Source organism: Rhinatrema bivittatum, chromosome 12 (genome assembly GCF_901001135.1).
Source record: "Rhinatrema bivittatum chromosome 12, aRhiBiv1.1, whole genome shotgun sequence".
Classification (NCBI taxonomy): Eukaryota; Metazoa; Chordata; class Amphibia; order Gymnophiona; family Rhinatrematidae; genus Rhinatrema; species Rhinatrema bivittatum.
The window spans coordinates 50,373,393-50,399,710 of NC_042626.1; the positions used below are offsets into that span (position 1 = coordinate 50,373,393).

The window sequence follows — 26,318 nt, forward strand, 5'->3', positions numbered from 1 at the left end:
TCTGATCAGACTTTTCACTGTTGGAGACAGGTTGCTAGGCTTGATGGACCGTTGGTCTGACCCAGCATGGCACTTATGTTCTTAAAGGGTCTAGCTTCCTAACTTTGGGCCATATTCATTAAGGCTTTTCTCCCATTTTGTGTCTATGGGAAAAACCCTTAGTGAATCAGTTACTTTGAAAGTTAGGAGAATATATTAGCTGTTTTCAAAATTTACAAATATCGAGTGGCTAAATTTAGCTGCTGACAAGTTGAGTAGTCCCAGTGGCATTCCTGGTGTGGCCCCTATTAGGCCACTAGAATATGTGCTATTCATAGAACTGAGAACTTTTCAGCAATGGTAGGTACAGGGAACTGTGAGTAAAAGAGGCATGGATAGGAGGTCCCTTTGCCCAAAGGAGATGGATTTTGTGATGGAATATAAAAGTGCTTTTTGAGACACTGGGGGATGCTCTTGGAATTCTGAGAAGTTTTGTGAGAGTAAGACGCCTAATGTGGAGCTCAGGGATGGCACCCCAGTATGTTGCCTATCCTTGGTGCTTCGCTGATCTGCTAGGGAACTGTCATCTCTCACTCTGGCAATGCACAGACCATTCGGAGGGAACTGTCCCCTAGTCCAGGGGCATCATTTATTTTTTCTGGGGAATTCTGCTGCTATTATGTGGAAAGAAGAGGTGAGGGTTCCCTGTCTTTGGGACCTGAGGAAGGATGAGGTTCTGAGGTGGATTTTTAGGAAAATTCTCCTAATTTGGTGACTCAAACTGTATGAGAGCAAGTAACCAAGTTGAAATTTTGAACTAAGAAGTTGGCCTCTTGTGACTTGATTATTTTGTCTACCTAATTTCTTATTGTTGGACTTTAACTATTTCTTTTTTTTTGGAACACAACTCGGGTGTAGATAACTGTTTTGTTTTTTTGTCTAGTGCTTGCGTCTACTTAGACCTTAGAGTTTTTGCTAACTGCCAATGGAAGAATCCTGATGTGGGACGTTTTCTCCACTCCTGCAGTGACTATCTTAAAAAAAAGGTTTCTGGGATTAATGGACGAATTGGCCAGTGACATTGATTTTCAGTATTAGCAGGCTAAGTTTAGGTGCTTAAATCTAGGTTGGTATCTGTGCATCTCAGGATTAGCCAAATATATCCCTTCTCTGATCTCCATTTGATTCTTCTCCACAGCCTCAGCATCAGTGCTGGCCCTGCTTCCTCCCATCCAATCACTTGATGTTCAAAAGAAAACCCCCTTCCCAGCCTCTCCAAAATCTGCACTTATGATTTAGGAGGTTCCTGTCTTCATTGTCATAAGGAATGCAAGAGTTGAAGTGCTGATAGTCAGTACCATTCAGAGATGAGCAGCAGTGATGGCAGGAGGGCTTTCCTCCTGGATCTAATCAGTGAAGGGGATGGGAGATCGGGGAAAGACTTGTGAAAAGATTGGCTCAGCTCCCTCTCCCCTCAATACTGGGGGAGCTCAAGCACCCATGAAGCTGGCACCTAGGGTTCTCTGCAAAGTAGGTAAGGAAAGCTAGAACAAAATCTGCGAGTAGGAAGCAAAACTGGTTGTGAACAATCACGCTTTTAACATATATTAGCTTGGGCAGAAGCATAATGCCCTCCCTTTGACATCTTAGGAATTTCACCAAAGGGAAAACATACTGAAAAAAAAAATACTAGGAAAAGCACAGAAGGGAGGGGGGATTTTGGCTGGAAATCTCCCTTTGTAGCCTCTCAGTTGTGAGTCACCATCGCCTAACCTCAACCCTTCTCTGTGTTGGCGGTTGCTTTCAAATGCTCTGAATATTGTAGGGTTGCCAACTGGCTTCATAATCATCCAGTCCTGTTTTTATCCTACGGCATGCAAGGGACTTGTAAGACTTCCCTACTGCAGTGCCTAGTCCCTGCATGCAATGGGGTAAAACCAGGACCGGATCAACCTGACCTGAAAAACTGGAGCCAGTTGACAACCCTAATTGAATATTGCTTACTTTTCGCCTCCCTGCCCAGCAACTTTTGAGCGCTGCGTAGTAAATATTTTTACCGCGCGACACAAAACAGAAAAAAGCCCTTTCGTGCAACCGGCCTTTTGAGCACAATAACAGAAACTCGATACGACCCCTCCTTCTCCTTGCTGAGGTAAAGCATTAATAAATTAAAAATGGCGGCAACGAGGGTGGGAAGCGCCGAGGGAGAGATCACGTGATCACGACAGCAGATCCCACCCTTTGCCTCCGAGCTCGGCCTCCGCTCGGAGGTTGTCCTGCGCGTGTGCTGCTCGCCGCCCTCTCCCGGCTCAGAAGATGTCGCGTCATTGCTGACGTCAGCTGGGCCGAGTCAGAGCAGCTGATGTGTGTGTAGAGAGCTGGGGGACAGGTAAGAGGAGTACGGGGAGCCTGCACTGGGGACGGTTTATTTATTTATGGATATTCATTTTGACTTGCCGTGGGGGGAGGAATTAAAAATTTCCCACTTCATTACTGTATATTTGATAAGCCAGACCCCGGAGCTTTTCTCCGTGTGGAGATGAAACGTTGCATCAGGTGCGGGGCCTTTTGCTGATGGCTGATGACTGGGGAAACCGGGGACCCCCTGCCCTCACCCCTCCAGTTAGTTCTCGGAGGGTTTTCATATTTTCCTCCAGATGTTCTCAAAAGTCCCCACGGATAAATGATTTCTTATTAGGCTTTCTTCTTTTTCAATGCCTTTTTTTTTTTTATTGTGGGTTACTAAGTGGTAAAATATATACTTTTACAACTATGACTATGCTTTTTAAATCTTGGAAAAATAATGTATCTGAGCCCTAGACTGTGAGAACAAAAAACGGCTGAGGAAGGGCCATTCATTTCTTGGGATAGTATTGTTTCCTGAAATGAGACTATTTGTGGTATTTATTATTTACAGCATTTGCAGGCTCCAATGAAGAATGTGTGGGGGGTTTTGGGTTTTTGTTTTTTTTTAACGTGGCGATGCTGAGTAGAGGCTTAATTCCGCGCACTCCTCAGTGACAGATTTCGTGGTTTAAAGGCACATCCTCCAACAAAGCTGACAATTGGGAAAGAGAAATGTCATTACTTGGGTCATAAATATACGAGAAAAGTGACCACTTTAAAGAGGGTCTCTCCTCAAGGGGCTGATTTGGAAAGATGCAGACTTCTAAAACAGGTCGCAGTGTTTTTGGCTAAACAGTTTTCCCTTTCAGTAGATCCTTAACATCACAGAAACGTCTCAGTCTGGACTTTCACTCGTTTTCTTTAGTTGTGTTTTTTACGTTCACCTTTGTCCCAGGTTTTGCTGACAACAGTTCTAGTAGTGTGTTTTGTTAGCACAGGGATCCACAAAATCAGTGTGTGTTCTTTTATTTTTTTTATTTATTAAATCATTTTAATCTTTTGGGGATTTTAATTTTTAATTCTCAGACATTTTCCCTCTTAGTTGAATGGGAGGTAACAGGATACTGGTAAACAGGAGTATAAATATCTTTGCTTTTGATGTTCTCTTGGGTGCATAGGAAGAGAAATAACCATTAGGAAAAAGGAGATCCTATTGCCTTTGTATAAGTTTCTGGTGACTTGGCATAATGTGTACAGTTTTGGAGATTGCATCTTCTAAAAGAGATAAATCAGAGAAGTCAGTCCAGAGGGGTGCTATTAAATGGTCAGTGGTCTTAATCATAAAGCTTATGAGGGCAGACTTAAAGATCTAAATATGTATACCCTGAAGGAAAGGAGGGAAATATAGAAAGCTTTCTTTACTGAGAAGATATTGAATGCATGGAACAACCTCCCAGTGGAGGTGGTGTAGAGAGGGACAATATCAGAATTCAAGAAAGCATGGAATAAGCACAGGGGATCTCTGAGGGATTATAAAGCTAAGTGGAAGGTGTGAACAGGCAGACTGGATGGGTTTGATGGTCTTTATTTTTCATGTTTTATGTTTCTGTTTAATCTGAAAAGAGAACTAATAATTCTTAATTTTCTAAAAGTGTTGCATTACTAACAACCACTTCTTTTAGTCTAACCAGCAATGACACCTTTTTCCTGTGTGATTCTTTCTGCTCGCAAGACTGAAAAGAAATATTTCTGAACAGGATGCTAGTGTGAACTAAAAAGTAATTGATAATTGTACAGATGTATGTTAAAGCATGTGTTCTGCTTGCAGTGGCCAAATTATCAACTCACATTTCTTGACTATGCTACCCTTTTCATGGTTTTAATTTTAGGCCCCTTTTCTGTATTCCCCATTTAAAAATCTTTATTCACAATTTTTTCATATGTTCTTTTTCTGAAGTTTCTGCTCAGCTGTTGATACTATGTTGATACTTTTAATCTGTTAGCATGGTGTGTAACCATTTTTTTGCTGAAGGGCAGCACCCTAATTTGTTTTGGTTCTGTAATGACAGGAAGTACTTTTTAAATATTATAAACACTTTTTTTCCCTCACTTGTGAGATTTCAAATCAGATGTAAAGATTAATTGTATTAGGTGAGCCAATGAGGTATTAAGCAAATAGAATAAGAAAATAAACTAAACAAAAAATTAAATAAAAAATGCAGTTTTGGATACAAGTTCTAGTTGAATTTTACAATCAGATAATGCTCTTTAGCTGTTTGAGTGGCAGAAATATATAGTGGGGAAAACTTTCTCTGAAAATATTTTAAAAACAGCTGTTAAAGAAATAGGAATTCAACGTTTTGACAACTCTTCCTATGTGGCCACTCCTATCAGTACAGATAGGAGTTAAGTAAGCTGTGCTGGGCTAATTATCAGCCTTGCACTAACTCAGTGCAAGAGATTTGAAACTGATCTCTATTTGTTTACCCTGTGAATGAAAGCAGGAAACCAGTTTGGGAAAATGAAAGCAAAAGAGTGTTTAATAATTATCTGCAGACACTTGCAGAAAAGATGGAAACAAGGTTTGCAATCCTGTTTAAATAAAAAGAAAGAAAGAAAGAAAGAAAGCAGTTCTTCAGTGTTTGTTGCACAGACTAAAGCCCCCTGTTAGTTTTGGACCACTTATTTTTCCATCGTTAGACTATTGTAATTCATTATTTGTGGGTCTACCAGTTTCTACTTCAAGGGCTCTGTAGATTGCCCAAAATTTGGCCACACACATTCTGACAGCATTTGGGAGCATGTCAACCCCGTTTTATATTCACTACATTGGCTCCTGATCCAATGGTGCATAAACTATAAGCTTGCAATGATAGTCCATAAATTGCTCTTTGACACCTTCCCGCCGTGGATCAATGCAGTCCTCCATATTTATAAGCCATCCAAGACATTGAGATTGACGAGTCACAACCCGTTAGAAGTACCTTCGCAAAAGCTAGTCCAGATGGTAGAGACACATGATCATGCCTTTTCAACTGCCATTCCCATTTTTTTTGGACTCCTTGCCTGAGCAACTGTAGGTTACTATGAGCCTCAAGCATTCAAAAAAGTGTTGAAGACATTCCTTATCAAGAAGGCATTCGATATAGTCCCTTACTCTCATCTCCAGTGCTGAAGTCCTTTTCTCTCTGGTATGTTGGCAGTGGAGTTCTTTTAATGTTTTGTTTTTTTAATTTTCAGTTTTGTGTGTTATGTTTGTTTTTTATGTTGTATGTAATTTAATAGTTTATTTGATTTATATTCTGCTGAGGCTGTGGAGGATAAAGTGATTTGCCCAAGGTCACAAGGAGCAGCAGTGGGATTTGAACCAAGGTTTCAATAGTTCATATCTTGCTGTTTTAACCACTAGACTACTCCTCCAGTTTAAGACATTATGTATGTTAAACTTTACTTCACCTTGAACATTTTTTTGAAGAGTTCAGGCTATAAATCTTTTTAAATAAAATAACATAAGATGTTGCCTTACTGAGTCAGACCAAAGGTCCATCAAACCCAGCATCCTGTTACAAGTGCCTGGCAAATACCCAAACATTAAATAGATCCCGTGTTGCTGATGCCAGTAATAGCAGTGGCAATTCCTTAAGTCAACTTCATTATACTATCTGCCTTGTGGTAGTGCTGAGAGAGAGGGTAAGGCTGCATCTGAACATCGTTGCCTTCCAGCTTGCTTGCAGGCTGTAGGAGCCCACAAACTATTCAGGCCATAACCCCCCCCCCCCCCATGTTGGATGTTGCCACCCAGACCCCGCCTACTATGACATAATTGATTCGCCGAGGAGAGCGGCTAGTGTGATTTGCCGCTGAGGCTCGCCTTTTTGGAAGCTTCTTCGGGAGATCGAGGGAATGTCCGAGGAGAAAATTGGCTCTGATATTTCCATTGTATTGGGGAGGATTAATTATTCGATGGACATTAGAAGGTTTGAGAGGAAACAATTTAAAGGTGACTCAGGTATGAACAGGAGGTGGTTAATAACCCCAGGTAGGATACCCTTTTGTGTGTGGGGGGGGGGGGGGGGGGGTAATTTAAGGGGTAGAAGAGTCATTTTGAAGTGCTTATCAGTTGATGTAAGATTATTATCATTATGGTTGCATGTTTGTGACCTAATTTGGATCGAGATATGGATCTAGTTTGTGTAACAAAAACTTGGCTCATCTACGGAAATCTCACAAGTATGTCTTAAGAGTTATTCTATCCATATGTGTAATAGACCTGGAAGGAAGAAAGGAGGGAGTATAGCGGTTGTTTTTAGATATTCCCTTCCTTTCAAGATAATCTTTTTTTAAATCAAGTTATAGGGTGTCAAGGTATGCTAGTTAAGTTAGATTTTCAGGACCCTATCTATGTCTCTCTATGGTATTGCCCACTTGGGTTAACCCAACCGCAGATAGTTTTAGGTCTTGCTTTAAGATTTTTATTTAGTGGTAATGGGAGATTTTAATTTACATGCCGACATTCATGACTCTAATAAAGTTCAGCACATTTTATCTAGTTTGGCTAACGGTGGCCTTGCCCAGATGATTCAAGGAGGAACGCATGAAAAGAGTCATACGTTAGAGCTGTTTGCCTCAGAGAAGGTGACCCAGTTGGGAGGATTAATAATAGAAGGGGGTTTAAAAGTTGACTTGTACAGACCATTTTCTGGTGTGTAGTAGTTTAACTATTTTGGTAGATTAAAGTCTCTTGGGAAAAACAGGCTGGGAAAAAGAGAACCCACGATGAAAAGAGTGGACTCTGATAATTTTGCTTTTAGGAGAGGATAAAAAATGGAATTTGGTTTGAGAATGTCTAGTTGTGAGTCTGTAGGTTTTGTCTTTGAGGATAAAATACTTTGAGGATAAAATACTTCAAGTGGAATTTGAAGGGCAGTTAATTTTCACCAGTACCGATGTAAAATCACTTGGGGTTATATTAAACTTAGATTGGTCCATGGAAAGCCAAATCAATGCAATATTCCATTCCGCATATGGTAGATTGAGATTGGTACAGCAACTGAAAAAGTTTTTAAATCTGAAGGTGTTTGTGGTTTATACACTGATAGCAGTCATTGATTACTGTAATCTTATATTTTGGGGGCTACCAGACAACTTAATTCAGAAGCTGAAGGTAGTCCAGAATATGGCCGCTAGGCTTGTGTTGGGATGGTCCAGGAGAGAATCAGTGGCTCCGCTACTTGCGAAACTGCATTGGTTGCCAGTCAAACTGAGATGTAAGTTTAAAGTTTTGGTCCTAGCATATAAGATCTTGCGAGGACAGGGCCCTTCTCATTTGTGGAATAAGATCCTTTGGAAACATCCACTGAAAGTTACTCGCTCTCAGTATGGTGCACTGCTGCATCTTCCCCCAGTTAAGAATTTGTCATGTAAGATTCCAAAAATCTGTATTTTTCTGTCGGTTCATAAATTATGGAACAGTCTTCCACTGGACATCAGTAAAGAAATGGACCTGTTGAGATTTCAGCATAAAATAAAAATGGTTGATGTTATCAGAACTTCCAAATTAAAACTGGGTATGCTCCTAAGGTTTAGGGGGTTTAGGGTTGAGGGCTGAGTTGGCAGGTCAGTTCATGGTGGCTATAAAAAGATGGCAACACGATATGTGGATGTAAATTTTCTTTTACTATTTATGATTTTTATGTGAAAGTTAAATGTACATCGCTTTGGAAATGTTTATCATAAAATTGGAAAGCAATTAATACATTTTATAAATAAATTAATAGTTTATGGACTTCTCCTCCAGGAACTTATCCAAACCTTTTTTAAACCCAGTTACAATAACTGCCCTAACCACATCCTCTGGCAAGGAATTCCAAAGCTTTATTATGCATTGAGTGAAAAATAATTCTGATTTTTAAAAAAATGTGGTATTTACTAACTTCATGGAGTGACCCCTAGTCCTATTATCTGGATGAGTAAATTACCAATTCACATTTATCCAGTTTAGTCCTCATGATTTTATAGACCTCTATCATATCCCCCCCTCAGCCGTCTTTTCTCCAAGTTGAATGGCCCTAACCTCTTTAACCTTTCCTCATAGGGGAGCCATTCCATCCCCTTTATCATTTTGGTCACCCTTCTCTGTACCTTCTCCAGTGCAACTATATTTTTTTTGAGATGTGGGGATCAGAATTGCACACAGTAATAATTCCTAACATTCTGTTTGCTTTTTTGACTGCCGCAGCAAACTGATCCGATAATTTCAATGTGTTATCCAGTATGATGCCTATATCTTTTTCCTGCATGGTAACTCCTAATAGGGAGCCTAATATCGTGTAACTATAGCATGGGTTATTTTTCCCAATATACATTACTTTGCACTTGTCAACATTAAATTTAATTTGCTATTTGAATGTCCAGTCTTCTGGTCTCAGAAGATGTTCCTGCAATTTATCACAATTCGCTTGTGATTTAACTACTCTGAATTATTTTGTATCATCTGCAAATTTGATCACCTCACTCACTGTATTCCTTTCCAGACCATTTATAAATATATTGAATAGCACCGGTCCAAGTACAGATCCCTGAGGCAATGTTTACCTTTTTCCACAGAGAAAATTGACCATTTAATCCTACTGTTTCCTGTCTTTTAACCAGTTTGCAATCCATGAAAGGACATTGCTGCCTATCCTATGACTTTTTAGTTTTCTTAGAAACCTCTCATGAGGGACTTTGTCAAATGCCTTCTGAAAATCCAAATACATTACATCTACCGGTTCACCTTTGTCCACGTTTACTCACCCTTTCAAAAAAATGAAGCAGATTTATAAAGCAAGACTTGCCCTGGGTAAATCCATGCTGACTGTGTTCCATTAAACTATGTCTTTTTATATGTTCTGTGATTTTGTTCTTTAGAATAGTTTCCATATTTTTCCTAGCACTGAAGTCAGGCTCACCAATCTATAGTTTCCTGGATCATCCCTGGAGCCCTTTTTAAATATAGGGGTTACATTGGTTACCCTCCAGGTACAATGGATTAATGACAGGTTACAAATTTTTACTAAATTTCATTTTTTAGTTCTTTCAGAACCCTGGGATATTTACCATCCTGTCCAGGTGATTTGCTACTCTAGTTTGTCAATGTGGCCTATTATGTGTTACAGATTCACCGTGATTTGGTTTAGTTAATCCGAATCATCACCTTTGAAAACATTCTCCAGAACTAGTACCTCCCCAGTATCCTCTATTAGTAAACATGGAAGCAAAGAATTCATTTAGTCTTTCTGCGATGACCTTATCTTCCCTAAGAGCCCCTTTATCCCCTCGATCATCTAATGGTCCAGCTGACTCCCTCACAGATTTCCTGCTTCGGATATATTTTAAAAAGTTTTTATTAGAGTTTTTGTCTCTACGACCAACGTAATTTCAAATTCTCTTTTAACCTGTTTTTTCAGTGTTTTACATTTAACTTGCCAATGCTTATGCTTTTTCCTATTTTCTTCAGATGGATCTTTCTTCCAATTTTTGAAAGATTTTTTGGCTAAAAATAGACAAAATGTAGCTGGTTTTGATGAAGAGAGAAACAGAAATACAGACATAGAGAATCCACATGGTATGGAATGGGAAACCTCTCTATCAAAAATAAATTCTGTCTTCATAAGATATTCAGCATGAGCAAAGGTCACATAAAGCTGTGTGTGGGAACGAGTGGTGATTCTCACAGGCCTGGAGACAGAATGCAGTCTGACTCGTCTTCTTAAAGTAGTAACTCTTTTTATTATGACTTGCACAACAATATACTGTCTTCTCCTCAGACAGTGTACTCTCTTACTTACAGTGTGTTGCTTCGTCTCAGCTCAAGGTCTGGACAGTATTGCATACAGGAGCTGCCTTCCTCCCGGAAATTTGAGGCCTGGTCTGGTTATGCCCTCTGAGCTCCACCAGCCCTGCAGGATCCCGCCCATAGAGCATACTCTCCTTGATGGATTTAAGGTGGACCAGGCATCTAGCCTGGTCCTGTACAGGTACATAGGGGAGCACTAAGGGCACTGCCTCATATTCCCCTCCCCTCAGCTTGGACCGATAGGGCCAAGTGTCCCTACTCCTTCCTGGATCCTATCCAGGAGAGTCCAAGACCTCCCAGTCCCCTTCTCTTAGGGTTACCTTCCATCATGTCACAACCAGTTCCTGCAGGGCACATCTCCAGTTCTTTAAGTCCTTCGCTGGCTCCAGGTTCAAATTCCACCCTGATGGAGCTATAAGGACTGACTGCTCAACCACTAGTGCTGGTTCCTCTATCACCAGCTGCGCCCACTTTTTGGCTTTTGGTATAGAGCCCCTTCTTGTCTCCTCTTTTATCCTCTGTTGCTGGAGTCTCCACAGCGCCTCCCTTTGGGTTCTCCGTGGACTCTTCCTTCAGGTTCTCCGCAGCGCCGCCTCCTGGGCTCTCTGTGGTTTCCTTTTCTGTACACTCTGGCCAGTTGCCCACGCCAGTTGCTGGCTCCTCCACAGCCTCACTCTCTGGGGTCTCCACAGTGCCACCCTCTGGGCTCTCCATGGCATTTCTAGCTTTCCTTTCTGTGCCTCCTCTCTCTGGGTTTCTCAGGGGAAGTGTTTTGAGACTCCCAGTAGTAGTTAGGCACCCTACAGAGTCTTCATCCGGACTGCCCTTGGCACCAACTTCTCACTTACTGCCTCCTGGGCAGCCTTTGTTGCTCTCCTTGCAGCTCTTTGTGACCTCTCTCTCAGGGTTCTTCATAGTCCCCTTCTCTGAGCTTCTCACAGGAGTTATTTCTGAACTCCAGTAGTGTTTGGGCACCCTACAGGGTCTTCACCAGGACCCCCTGTAGTGCCAGTCTCCAGCCTTGTTTCTGGTAGGCTAGGAGTTTTTTTTTTTCTCAACTCACTAGCCTAGCATTCTCTCTGGCAACTTGCTTCCAGTTCTCCTCCCACTGGCTCATCTGTGCTGAAATTTCTTGTAGTTGAGCGACCTGCTACTGCCATTCAGTGGTGTCTGCTCCTGGGCCCTCTGCGTCACCACTTCTCAACAAGGCTGTGAGGCCCCACTCCACATAGAAGTTGACAATGGCCCAGGTCTGCTGACTCCTTGCCAGGCTTTCTTGTAAACTTTTTTTCTTCCTCTTAGAGAGTCTGGATCAAGGCCTCTATCATGTTCTCTGATTGCTGCATTCTGGTGCTTCCGTACCCTAGGTACTCCATTCCAGGTTTTCTTTCTGGCTGCACACCTAGCACTGTAGAGTAGCTTGCTTCCTTCTACAAGGAAATACCCTGCCCCCACACACAGCTCTCTCAGCCAAGTCAGGCAGCTTTTCCAGGGCCATGCTCTGCTCAGCACAGCCCTGCTGCACCAGAATTTCTTTTCAAGGCAAAAAAGTTTAAAAAAAAAAAAAAGTGCTTGACCAGCGATAACTTGCTTACTGTTAAATCCCTGTCTATCTCCCACAGGGCTTCTCCCTAAAACTTCCTAACTGTCCCTGAAACCAGGCCCACATACTGTTTCCTCTACCTGAAACTTTAAACTTCAGTGCAGCTTCTGCCACACCCTTTCACAAACCACCATGCATGCCTGCATTCCCTGTGCTCTGTACTTTAGTTTTAGAGCCACAGGCCCCCTGGGTTCTGAACAGCCTTTAGAGCCACAGGTCCTCTTCACAACTCTCTGCCCTCCACACGGACACTTCTCGGAGACTGAGGTTTTTCTGTGCAAAGCTTAGAAAAATCTCATGCATGACACCATGAATCACGCATGATTCCCACAGGCCCGGAGACAGAATGCAGCCTGATTCCATTCTTCTTAAAACAGTAACTCTTTATTATAACTTCACACATGCACAATAATATACTGTCTTCTCCTCAGACAGGGTACTCTCTTTATTAGTGTGTTGCTTCGTCTCAGCTCAAGGTTTAGACAGTATTGCATACAGGAGCTGCCTTCCTCTTGGAGACTTCAGGCCTGGTCTGGTTATCGGTTCTTATTCTCCAGGCTCTGGTCACTCCCTCTGAGCCCTGCAGGATCCTGCCCATAGAGCATACTCTCCTTAGTAGATTTAAGGTGGACCAGGCATCTAGCTTGGTCATGCAACACCAGGGGCACTCCCTCACACTGTGTTAAATTTGTAATTTAAGTAGCGTTATACCAGAAGACCAACAAGAGATTACTCATTTTACAAAACAATGATTAAAGACTGAGGATAAACTAGTGACACTAAACTTTATAAGCTGTATAAAAAATACAAACATTTACATTCTTAAAAAAAAAAAAAAAAAGAAAGAAATTTAAAACACACAGAACCATATAAAGATAACAAATGCATACTGCAACAATAAACTTGATTGATGGACAACATTCACACCAAAGAGAGGCTGTAAATGTGTTATGAATAATTTTTTGTTGGTCTGCTGGCATAATGCTAGTAAAAGATTTCAACAGCAGGAAAAACTTATGTCCCCAATATTTGTAGGACTGTTTTCAACAATCATCTGTTAGAAGAATAGACCTTGAAAGAATAGTCTTTTGTGGATGGTAAGACTATGCCTTTTGTAATTTCTACTTCACTGCAGTACAAATTCCTTTTGGACATGTGATAGCCTTGCATGGCACTTGGATTTTTTATTGTTTGTAAACCTTCAGACTAGGCCCTGCCAAATTCAAGTACCTAGATCTAGGGCTCATCACAATACCAGTTCTGATCAGTGCTGCAGCATGTCCTATGTTTTCGCTGTGTTAAAATATTGATTATTATGGGAAAAAAGAAGAAGGTAGCAAATTCACATCACTATGGCAATTTTTTTGAGTAGGCTGCCTAGTTGTGAGGAACACGTGCTTTTAATGCATGTACCTTGTAGCTAATTTTAGTGTTTTTTATAATTTTTTACCTTGCATTACATATGTATGTACAAAGGGTGTGCATACTTTGTACCTGTTTGCATGGGTGGCTGATTGCGAGTAAAATAGCCCATGGGTATTTGAAAATCAAATGTATGCATGCTGTTTTTGTGCCTCTCCACCCACTGAAAATGCTTCCTTTTTTAACCCAGCTAAAAGCATATGTGGAGTGGAAGATCATATGTAACTATTAGCTGGGTTGCAGAGGGCAGTTGTGAACCAAACCAATCTATCCAGGTTAATGGTTTTGGAAATTGCCCTCACACGGTGGTGTTTTGTTTTGTAATGCCTACCTTTTTTATTTTGTGTGTGTTTAATTTTTGCTGCCTATTTACATTTCCTGTATGCTTTACTGAAAGCTTGTCTTCTCTCTGCATTCTGGGCTCAAGTTTCAGTTTTCTTTCTGTGGTTCTATAATCTGTGATTTACATACTAGAAAAGCCAGAATCTGTCAGTCTAGTTGGGCAGCTTTTCCTGCTTCTAAATGTGCCAGAGATGGCTATAGAAATGCATGTAAAAGATAATCTGGCCCTTTGTGCCTGGCTTTGGAGATTATTTATAATTTATATGATTCTTTTTGAGTTATTTGGACAAAGTTGGGCCCAGGGTTTGAATGATGGCATAAAGCAGTATAATTCGGTAAGAAAGTCTGCTAGCCGCCTTGGCAGATTATAAAACTCTTATTTTTCTCTTATAGTTTAAAATTTACAAATCTCCTAACCCACAGGCAATTGTGATGAAACCATTCCATTGTTGGGGCATCAATCCACTGTATGATGTACCAGACCCAGTCATTTGTTTAAATAATTATGGTACATACTTTTATAATAATCAGATATATACAACTGAAGTATTTGTGTGTAAAAGTACTGGTACATGGCTTTTTCATTTGGAGGGAAATTTTTTAGGATTGTACTGAATGCATGTTAATTGTTCTGTTACTGACAGACCCGAGTCTCATATAGTTGGTAAGCATTTCACATAGATTGCTACAGTAATCAATGATTTTCCGTTCTTAGTTTTAAGCACGGTGTGGAAGCTGGCAACTATTGAAGGCATTTGGTTGCTTAGTGCGAAAAGTCTGCTGCTGATGTTGGCAGGTTTTGGGCATGCTCAGGACAGTGGTAGAAAAAGAGTTGCGAGGACAGGTAAAAGACTTGAAGGAAGAGGGAATTGGTGTTGGGTTGCATAAGGAATTTTGTTTGCTTATTTCTAAATTTGATACATCTCTACTGGGCAGATTGGATTGAAATTTTGTTTATCTGTTTGTTTGTTTTATCTTATTTGTTTAAATTTTATTTACTATGTTACTGTGTTCTGGCACTTTCATTATGGTGTTTATGTAGGCCTTCAGAGTTGTACCTGAGACACTTTGAGTTGTCTTGTATCTTCAGTGGATGGAATCATGATCTTGCAATATACTAAAGTAGCAGTTCTCAACCGGTGTGTTGCAAAACACCAGTGAGTCGCCAAGCACATGCAGGTATGTCGCCACACTTCCCGATTTCTGCTAGCTCGGCTGCTCATTTCTCCCTCTCTCCACGCCAAGTCACGCTTTTCCTTCGCCTGGGCTTGAAACGCTGATAGACGGGTGGAACACGGCAAAACTACTGATTTAGACCTTTTGGGGCAGCAGCACCAGAGGCAATGGCCTCTCCTCCTCCTCCTTGTCCCTGTGACCCGGAAGAGGAAGTGCTGTGCAGTGTGCCCACAGACGCGAGAAAAAGAAGAAACTATGTTATTGTCACAAGTAGAAGCCATCAGCTTGAGTAAGGGGAAGGGCTGCGCGTCCTGGAGCAAGATTAACCCTCCCTATGAAGAAGCAATTCTAAAATCTCCTCAACTAAACAAAGACTAGTCTATTGTCCTTCAGGTTTACTACAAAAAGATTGCTCACCACTGATTGAACTATTCGCTAACGTGTTTTCATCACCAGATTCCACTTTAATTGTAGGAGACTTTAACTTTCATGTTGATAAAACACCGAGAACCGCAGTCTGTGAAATGTGGAAGCTTTGGGATGGTCACAGTTTGTTTCCAAAGCTACTCATAAAGTGGGACATATTTTAGATCTAATATTCGCCAATACCAGTAACTGTCTAAGCAATACTTCTCACACCAGATTGCCATAGTCTGATCATCAATTAATAAAGGCAGAAATAACCTTCCTCAACCCAACTCATAAAAGTATAGATAATAATCATACTTTTACCTTCAGGAAAAAGATAAACATAGGTATTTGCAGAATCAATAGAAAATAAGCTCCTTGAACTAAATCAGTCCAATGCCTCCATGGCATTTGATTCCTGGGATCGGATTGTCAATGACTTAGCTGAAAACCTCAGTCCTGTCCAGACGAAAATTATTAATAAAGAAAGGAATACCGCTAAACAAAAGAAGCCTTGATACAATGATTTAAGATGCACTAAACAGAATCTTAGAAAATTTGAGAAACAATGGTGGAAATGCCCATCTTCTGAATTCCTAGAAAAATATAAATCTCTCCTAACGAAATAACCAATAAAGCAAAAAAAGATTACTGTGAAAACCAGATTTATGGGGTAATATTTAGTTCTAAATTATTCTTTGATGTTAAACATCTAATGAAGGACCCATCATCTTCCATCTCGAGAAATGTTAACTTCTCAAAGATCGTGTGCAATGAATATGCAACATCTTTCTTAGACAAAATCAATAGGTTAAAAACTCAAGTCCCTATCTGTTCTCCCACAATAGCACCTGAACATTCACATGGCCTGGTTAAGTAGTCCACCTTCGACAGAGTAACTAAGCTTTTAAGCTACCCACCCAATTCCAGCCAGTTCTTTGAAACAAGTACATCGTGGTATCACTCCAGCAATCACAATCTTGATTAGCCTTTCTCTATCAGAAGGAATTGTACCACATGTTGTGATAAAGCCGATTGCTAAAAATAAAACTAGCAGAATAGACAATTGGGACAACTATCATCCAATATCCAATCTGTCTTTTCTATCAAAAGTACTTGAGAAAGCAGTATTAACCCAACTTGTAAATCATTTGGAAGACCATGATATTCTCTTCCCAAATCAATTTGGATTTAGGAAACATTGTTCAACTGAGACACTACTCCTCTCATTAACAGATTCTATTTTACATGGATCTGATGCAGATAAATCTTATCTTCTTGTGCTAATCGACTTAACAGTGCTTTTGACACTGTGGACCATACCCTGTTGTGCCATCATTTGAACAACATTGGGATTGAAAGTAGTGCTCTCAAATGGTTCTGCTCCTTTCTATACAAGTCAAACTGGGCAATCACACATGATACTTCTGTATTGATACAGGTATCCCTCAAGGCTCATCACTCTCAGCGACACTATTCAATATTTATATGCGCCCACTGTGCAAATTACTGGCAGATTTAGGAATTACGTTCTTCCTGTATGTTGACTACATACAGTTTTACATCCCATTCTACAAATCATTTGAAAATACAGTATCAACACTTTCAACCTATATGAAAACAATACAGCAGAAACTATCACATCTTAAACTAACATTAAACCCTAAAAAGACTGAAATCATTTGGTTACATAGAATCTCATGGGTAATTTTCAAATTACTCCCTCAAACCAACTTATGTATCCAGCTAGATGAGAACCTTACTATGAAAAAGCACATCGATAAATTAATTAATATGGGTTATGCCAAGTTGTGTACATTACATCAGTTGAAACTTTTATTAATCCTCAGACTTCTGAACCATATTGCAAACTCTAATTTTCTCAAACCTAGACTACTGTAACTCCTTATTTCTAGGTCTTCCCACATGTCTCTTAAAACCATTACAAGTACTACAAAATACCTCAGCAAGACTTTTGTTAGGAACTAGGAAATTTGATCGCATTACAGCCTCACTGATTTCACTGCACTAGCTGCCAGTATAATCCCAAATCTATTTTAAAGTACTAACACTAATATTCAAAATCATTCATTTGAGTAACAGTATGATAGGCGTGACATTACAACCAAATGCACTGCAGCAAACACTAAGATCTCAAAATAAAGGACTGCTGAATGTCCCCACAATACAAAGCACACACCTGTCTCAGGTAGGGAATTCCAAAACTTGCATTTGTCCATCCCTGCCTGTACCTTCCCTCCCAGGTACTGTTCCTATCTTTTCTTTCTTCCTTACAGCTCTCCTCTGCTGCCGCTCATTCTCCTCTCCTTTCTTCACTTCTGCTCCCCTCCCCCCTTCCCTGTTTTTTGTACTTTCTGTCTTTTTTCAGCTATATTGTAAACCGGCATGATGTGCCCTCGAATGTCGGTATAAAAAAGTTAATAAATAAAAATAAATAAATTTCATCTGCCATTTGGATGCCCAATCTTCCTGTCTCTCAAGGTCCTTCTGCAATTTATCACAATCTGCTTGAGATTTAACTACTCTGTATAATTTTGTCATCTGCAAATTTGATAACCTCACTTGTCTTATTCCTTTCCACTGTTTACCCTTTTCCACTGAGAAAATTGACCATTTAATCCTACTCTCTGTTTCCTATCTTTTAACCAGTTTGTAATCCACGAAAGGACATCGCCTCCTATTCCATGACTCTTTAGTTTCCTTAGAAGTCTCTCATGAGGGCTTTGTCAAATGCCTTCTGAAAATCCAAATACACTGTATCTACCGATTTACTTTTATCCACATGTTTTTATTAACCCCTTCAAAAAAAAGAAGCAGATTTGTGAGGCAAGATTTCCCTTGGGTAAATCCATGTTGACTGTTTTCTAATAAACCATGTCTTTCTGTATGCTCCGTGATTTTGGTCTTTTAGAATAGTTTCCACTATTTTTCCCGACATTGAAGTCAGGCTCACTGGTCTATAGTTTCCTGGATCGCCCCTGGAGCCCTTTTTAATTATTGGGGTTACATTGGCCACCCTCCAGTCTTACAGGTACAAAGGATAATTTTAATGATAGGTTACAAATTTTAACTAATAGATCTGAAATTTCACTTTCGAGTTCCTTCAGAACCCAAGAATGCATACCATCTGGTCCAGTGTTTTGCTACTTTTTAGTTTGTCAATCTGGCTTACTGCATCTTCCAGGTTCACAGTGATTTGGTTCAGTTCATCTGACTCATCACTCTTGAAAACCATCTCCGGAACTGGTATCTCCCCAACATCCTCATTAGTAAACACAGAAGCAAAGAATTCATTTAGTCTTTCTGCAATGGCCTTATCTTCCTTAAGAGTCCCTTTAACCCCTCTGTCATCTAAAGGTCCAACCGACTCCCTCACAGGTTTCTTGCTTCGGATATATTTTTTAAAGTTTTTATTATGAATTTCTGCCTCTACGGCCAACTTCTTTTCAAATTCTCTCTTCGCCTGTCTTATCAATGTTTTGCACTTAACTTGACAATGCTTATGTTTTATCCTATTTTCTTCAGATGGATTCTTCTTCCAATTTTTGAAGGAATTTGTTTTGGCTAAAATAACCTCTTTCACCTCACCTTTTAACCATGATGATAATCGTTTTGCCTTCCTTTCACCTTTCTTAATGTGTGGAATACATCTGGACTGCACATCTAAGATTGTATTTTTAAACAATGTCCATGCCTGTTGAACACTTTTAACCTTTGCAGTTGCACCTTTCAGTTTTTTCCTAACTATTTTCCTCATTTTATCAAAGTTTCCCTTTTTAAAATTTAGTGTTAGAGTTGTAGATTTACTTATTGTCCCCCTTCCAGTTATTAGTTCAAATTTGATCAGGTTATGATCACTAATGCAATTGACTTCACCACCGTTACCTCTCTCACCAAATCCTGCGTTCCACTAAGAATTAAATCTAAAATAGCTCCCTCTCTCGTCTGTTCCTGAACCAGTTGTTCCATGAAGCATTTGTTTATTACATCCAGGAACTTTGTCTCTAGCATGTCCTGATATTACATTTACCCAGTCAGTATTGGGGTAATTGAAATTTCCCATTATTACTGCACTGCCAAGTTGGTTAGCTTGCTTGATTTCTCTTAGCATTTCATGTCTAACCATTTTGTCCAGGTGGCGGTAGTATACTCCTATCACTATACTCTTACCCAACACACATTGGATTTCTACCCATATAGGTTCTACTGAGCATTTAGTCTTTTGTATGATCTTTATCCTGTTGGACTCTATACCCTCCCAGACATAAAGTGCCCCAAGCTGATTCTCCCTATCATTGCGATATAATTTGTATCCTGATATAGCATTATACCACTGGTTATCCTCCTTCCATCAGATCTCTGAGATGCGAGATGCGAATTATGTCAATCTCATCATTTACTGCTATACACTCTAACTCTCCCATCTTACTTCTTAGACTTCTGGCATTGGCTTACAGACATTTCAAAGTGTGCTTTTCAGTTAGTTGTCATAGAGATAAGTTGTCATACTGTTGTCATAAAACACATCAAGAAATATAAAATCGCTGGTGGTGGTTGTTTTTCTATTGTTGCAGTGCATACTGATTCTCTGGCTTGTTGCAATTTCCAGTTCAATTTTTGTCAGCATATTTCTATTTGTTTTATAGTCTCTTTATTGCTTGTTAGGCAAGGGTCTGCACGTGTGACTGAGGTGAAGTATTCTGCTGGCATGTAGTTTTTGTGTAGGGATCTGTAGCAGCCTGCTTTAATCTGTTTTTCTAATAGGCAAATGCTGTCTTTTTTTCTTAGATAGGGGTGTTACTGTTTGAGTGCTGGCAGTTATTACTGTTCTGGTATGGGAGGATTACTATATATGTAATTTCTGTTCAGACAGAGTATTCTTATTTTTCTCTTATGTCATTCTTAACAAGAAAAGTAATACTTAAGGTTTTTTTTTTTAATTTCTGCCATGGATTGTAATGAGTAGTGTTTCACATGTGTGAGTGTTGTCCATCAGGTGTGTCATGAAGGGGAAAAAGGTTGAGAACCACTGTTCTAAAGTATAATTTAGACCATTTTTGCTATATGAGCAGATATGTTAGGTGATAAAATTATGCATTCCTCCATGTGACCTGTCCATAATAAGCAACGTTAATAATCTGAGATCTTTTGTGTTACCTATTTCAAATTTTTTATAAACTGCCTTCCCAGCCTTTATTCAGGCATACCATAAATTCTAAAAATTATTCTGCGACTTCAAGCTCACATCTTAGCTTATTTTGTTTAAATTCCCTTTTATATACAGACATTGCACATTAGAAAATGGAATATGAAACACACAGTAAGTCTGAAGCCTGAGCTTGGGTTCAGTAAGAACATGTCATGTGTGTTCCATTCTTTCTCGCAATGCAATTAGTAACTGTGTGCAAAAGTGATTTCATTGAGTAAACTAAGTAGCTGTGAATCTGAAATTACAGAGCAGCTGCATGTAGGCATCCTGAAAATCTTATTGTCAAACTCAGTCCTCAGACACACACTGGTGAGACCAAAAGTACTTTGTAAAAGATGTAGTTGCCAATTAGAACACACAAGATCCATTAAGTTCAGTTTTTATATCTGTATTTTATACCTTGGGAGAGGTTGGTGGTGTAAGAGTTTTGGAAACTCTGCCCGGGGATTTCCAACTCATCAAACCTTTTAATGAGTACACATTTTACAGTTATTTTGTGCACAACTGTATTTACTATGCTGACCTTCACCCCTTGATGCACAGAGTCAACTATCAGGTCATGCAGTCTCGCAGAACTTGACTCCATGATATTGAAGACATAAGAGGTGCCATGCTGGGACAGGCCAATGGTCCATTGAGCCCAGCATCCTGACTATAGTGGCCTGTCTGGGTTACTTGGAAGAATCCAGCAGATCTTATTAGGAATGTCCATTTGCTATTGCTCACTCCCAGAAGTATGAAGTGGAGACACCCAATTCTGTGGCTAATAAATGTTTATGGACCTGTTGTCCAAACCTTTTTTTTTTTTTTTTTTTTTTAAATTTAGCTATACTACTAGCCTTGACTACAAGACAGGCCTCTCATCACTCATGACATTTTTACTGACATGAAATTATTTTTACAGATATATCACTTTGTGGGTTGTTTTTTTATAACTGTCAAATTTACTGATACAAGGCAACTCAGCTTTGCCTCCTTAATTACTTGCCCAACCATAGATCAAAGTAAATCTGAATGTTTACTGATCATTAAGAACATGCTGGGTTGGACCAAGGTGAAATTGAGCCCAGCTTCTTGCCTCCTACAATGGCCAGTCTAAGTCAAAAGTACTCAGCAGATCTGAAAGAGTAGATCTATTTCTTCTTGTTCTACAGATTTGCTTCTTTAGCCTCAAGAACTCTGATATTGATTTGACTGGAAAAGGTACAATTAACACCACTGTCATAGATCAATTATCATTTAGTAAAATAGCCACCATTAATATTTGCCACATTTATCTAGATTTGCACCTGGTTTTCAGAAGAGCTTAGCAGGCTTCTAAGGCTCAGTATGATTTATTTGCTAAACATTTCCCTGACAAGATCTTTCAAATTAGACAGGAGTTGGACTCAAATAGTACTTTGGGGCTAGTACATCTGATGTTACTGATGTAATTTGGAACCCCGATCTGATACAGGTGGTAGATTAAGGTACCTTGATGAGGTTTACCTCTTTTTGTTAGTTCAATCTTGACAAGTTAGATGGTATTCTTCCAAAGTTCAAGCCAACTCATGCCCCTACTAATCAGTTAAATTATCAGGGGAATGGCTGACAACAATAATTAATGCCCCTTTTATTGAAGGTGTCATGCTAGCTCCTTTGAAGGTAGCTATAGTTCACCCACTATTAAAGATAACTTATTTGGATTCAAAGATCATTGATAATTTCAGACCAGTTATCCAGCAAAAAGGCCGATGCAATACTGTGCGCTATGGCCAGCGCAGAGCTCAACGTGCAGTTGGACATGCGTCCATAATTCCCGATGCAAAACGGGATTAGCTTGTCCAAAATGCACGCCAAATCGACTGCGTTGCTAATAGCGCTCATCACATGTAAAGTACATTTAGATGAGGCTATTAGCTAATCCCCACGATGCAAAAAGTTCACCACGCAGTCAATGCGCTCTTGCAATGTGGCAAATTTTATGCCAGCCCAGGGCTGATGTAAAGGTCTGCTGCACTCAAGGGCACATTGACCGCTTGGGAAACGTTTTGTATTGTGAGGATGAGCTAATAGTCACACATGCAGACCATCTCCTACCCCACAGGCAATTGTGATGAAACCATTCCATTGCTGGGGCATCATTCCACTATTCACATGTGCAGACCCTCTCCGTTTCCTAACCCGCTGACAGCCATCTTTCCTGGGCACCCAATGCTGAGGAGGTGTTAGGGGTGCACAATTATCTCTAGGCCTCCTTTTTACCGTGGCACCTAATTTTAATATAAAATCGGGCACTTGGGAGAGGTGGATCGGTGTGCAGTACGAGAGTGGGAGCTTAATCATGAGCGCCCGTTTAAAGCATGCTGATATTGTATCAGCCTAATTCAGTTTCTGGTGAAGGTGACTGAAGGCATAGTAGCTTTACAATTACAGACACAGCTGGATAAGACCTGTTTTCCTAGACTATTTCCAATCTGGCACTAGGGACATGGCACTGAAACAACCATAATTGCCCTAACTGTCAACGCATGAATAAAATAAGAGAAGGAGAATGATTCCCTGTTAGTTCTGTTAGATTTGGCAGCAATATTTGACATCATAGGCCATAATAATTTTCCAAATCAACTAAAAGGCTTGGAAGGAAGATCTTAGCGAGTACATTGGGGAGCATATTCTTCATTTGCACAGTTCTTAGGTGTGCGGTCCCTCAGGGCTCCATAGTTTCAATTATGCTATTTAAGGTTTGCTTGCTATTGGAAAAGTTATTCAAACTTTTGGGATTCAGTATCATAGGTCAGCCTAATCAAAAAGAGAATGAAGCTGGCAAATTTTCCTAAGTTAATACAAAATTCAGCTTTGCTCTGGCCATAATTTGTTTTTCCATGCTTAAAGTAGAATTGAGAATATCACCAAAACTTTAAGAGATCCACCACATCATCAAGAACAAGTGAAATGCCCATGTCCTGAGACTTAAATTAGTTTACCCATAAGACTTCTGTTATGGCAGGTTTTAGCTTTAATTTATTTAGTTGCAGCAAGTCAACAATAGCACTTAAGCAGTCTGTTCTTCTTTTCTAAACAATCTTTGCTTAAAGCAGTATAAAGTTGTTTGTTTGGACTGTTGCACTGTCAAAAAGTATTTGAAAGCTTCTGTTGGTGCAGAATGCAGCTAAGTAGAGCAGCGGGGCTGAGAACCAGAGAAATCAGGTCTTAAATTCCACTGCTGCTCCTTGTGACCATGGACAAGTGACTTCACTCTCCATTGCCTCAAGTACAAACTTAGAGGGCCAATGCAATATAATGCACTCAGCCTAGCGCACAGCTTGACATGTGGTTGGACGCGCTAGAATAAGTCCCAATGCAGTAATGGGATTAGCACATCCAAAACACGTGTCCAAATAAGTGCTTAGCTAATAGCCATGTAAATGCCATGTAGATGAGGCTATTAGCTATTACACCTGATTTAAAAAAAAATCGCCGTGCATTTTTTAACACGGAAAATCTTATGCCTGCCTCGGAGCAGACATAAAGTCTTGCCGTGCATCAAGGGCTCAACTTAACAAATACTGCTTTTCTGTGGTTCCTCGCAAAACTAAGTAGGAGGAAGCGCAAAAAGCAGCATCACGTAAAATTAAAAAGGCTTGCCTGAAGAAAAACCTTTCTGGGCACACAATATACATGCTCCAAGCCATGTATTTTGTGCCGGTCAATTAGCTGCTGCGGGATAAAACGGATGCTTGCATGGAGCGTCCATTTTCCTAACCCGCACACAGCCACATCTCCAGGGTGCCCGATGCCAAGGACACACTAGGGACACACTGTTTCCCCTAAGGCGTCCTTTTTGACGCGGCAGTTCATTAGCATATTTCATCATGGATGGCATGCCTTAGGAAAACAGGTGCTCAATATGAGTGCCTGCTTTTAGCAGGTTTATATTGCATCGGCCCGTTAGATTGTAAACCCACTACTGGGAATAGGGAAATAACTACAGTACCTGGATGTAATCCGCTTTGAAGCGACGAAAGGTGGAATATAAAATAAATACTAAAAATAGTTATGGTAATTACATGGTTGCTTAAAACTTGCACTGGCTACAAGTCTGGTTTCATATGCAATTTAAACTTGTGGTGCTTGACTTTAAGGCTTTGTTTGCTCAGGGTCCTGCCTGTTTAAAAGTGAATCTCTTACTATATGTATTGGTGTTGTGTGATGATAGAGACTCCCTCTTAATTGTGAACCTGGGTAGCAGAAAGCATGAACCAGGAATCAAGTCCAGTTCCTCTACATAGCACTGCCACTGTGCTGGCCCAAGAGATTTTTAAAAGCCGAGCCTAACCTTAAAAATAAATAGTGTAGATCTTTATTCTAAACAAATATTTAAAAAAAAAAAAACTAGCAGTAAAATTTAGTTTTTGACAAAGCAAGGAACAGACGCAAACAGGGAGCTGTCAAGATGATATATTGTGAAGAATGTTTCAATGTGAACCTATATAGGAAATTAATGACATTTTTCGGGTTTATATGGCGACAGGGAACGTTTGAATAATTCTGTATATGGTAAGATTTAGGAGTATGGTCTCTAATGGTTTTAACCTTTTATTTTTGTTGGGAAAGGTTGAAAAAGGTCTGTGCCTAACTTGGTAGGCAACTTTCTGTCACGATGGGGGAGCTATTTAGGAGCGAGGAGATGACCTTGGCACAGCTTTTCCTCCAGTCAGAAGCTGCGTACTGCTGTGTCAGCGAGTTGGGGGAACTGGGAAAGGTTCAGTTCCGTGACGTAAGTACCTGGATTCGTTTGTCAAAACACCAACTTGTTAGTGTAGAGTGAGAAAACAAAATGATTCTCCACCAGTATTCATGAGCTGCTAGCCAAATGATCCCCACTTTTCTTCGAGACTTCTTGTACTCTAGTATCAACATGTTTGAAATGGACAAATAGCGATAAAATGGTTCTAGGACAAATTCACACAACTTGATGGGAACTGCATGTTTAAAATGGAGAAATGAGGTAAGAAAGGGAGGACCGTGAATGGTTCTTTAGATATTTAGCATTGGAGTGTAAATTTCTCTCTCTCTTTCTCGACAGTTAAATCCAGATGTGAATGTGTTTCAACGTAAATTTGTTAATGAAGTCAGGAGGTGTGAAGAGATGGACCGAAAACTCAGTATGTGTTTAACAGGGATATGTACTTTTTCTCTGTTTATTTATGTGAGAGTAAGGTGTGGGGTGTTAAGGAACCTTTATTGGAGTCAGGAGGCAAAGTAAAACAGAGCCCTATACTAGGTGCTAATGTATGAGCAGCGCAAGTCCAGTGACCTGGAGACTCGAGGACTTTGAGCTGCACGTGCTATGAATGTCGTTTTCCATCCTTAATTTAAAACTGATAACTGAGACTTCATAAAATATGAATTGTCCATGCAGCAGTAAGATGGAACGTGTGCTGGAAATTGTGTGGGGGAGGGGGAGTTGATTCCTCTGGTGATTTTTATTTCTGCATTTGCCTTTTGTTCTCCTAGGATTTGTGGAAAAAGAAATAAAAAAGGCCAATATCCCAATCATGGACACTGGTGAGAACCCGGAAGTGCCTTTTCCAAGAGACATGATTGATTTAGAGGTAAACCCAGTTTACATTTGGACATAAGTAGTTGAGAGTGCTCCTGCAGTGGTGCTTTTTATAGTTATCCGGCAGGCCCATGATGTGTGGAAGAATTGACCCTGCAGCATGATATGGCAGTATTTCATAGGATTGTTTTACCAATGGAAGTATCAGACTTGTTTTCCCATATGTGCAATGCAGCCTGGTTACGTAAGTGTAATTATAAAATCCCATTTTACTTTTGAAAGGAACAGAAATCTGCACTGCTACATCCCAGTCCCCAAAGCTGTTAGTTAGTTAGTTATTTATTTATTTATTTATTTATTTATTTATTTATTTAGAGATTCTTATATACCGTGGTACATATAGATATACATCACCTCGGTTTACAGTAAA

General features: G+C 40.0%; 1 protein-coding gene across 4 annotated transcripts in view; it reads left to right on the plus strand.

Moving 5' to 3' along the window:
* The first annotated feature begins 2,216 nt into the window (after nt 1-2,216).
* The window catches only part of ATP6V0A1 (ATPase H+ transporting V0 subunit a1), a 138,276-nt gene continuing 114,174 nt past the window's right edge, over nt 2,217-26,318 (plus strand). For 2 of the 4 annotated variants that reach the window (XM_029572451.1, XM_029572454.1), the window contains exons 1-4: nt 2,217-2,368; nt 24,940-25,102; nt 25,412-25,490; nt 25,843-25,940. In XM_029572451.1, the coding sequence (XP_029428311.1) occupies nt 24,986-25,102; nt 25,412-25,490; nt 25,843-25,940 (294 nt within the window). In that variant the 5' untranslated portion in view covers nt 2,217-2,368; nt 24,940-24,985. Of the gene's footprint in view, nt 2,369-2,510; nt 2,536-24,939; nt 25,103-25,411; nt 25,491-25,842; nt 25,941-26,318 lie in introns of those variants that run through there. The other 2 variants (XM_029572453.1, XM_029572455.1) reach the window with 2 other exon arrangements.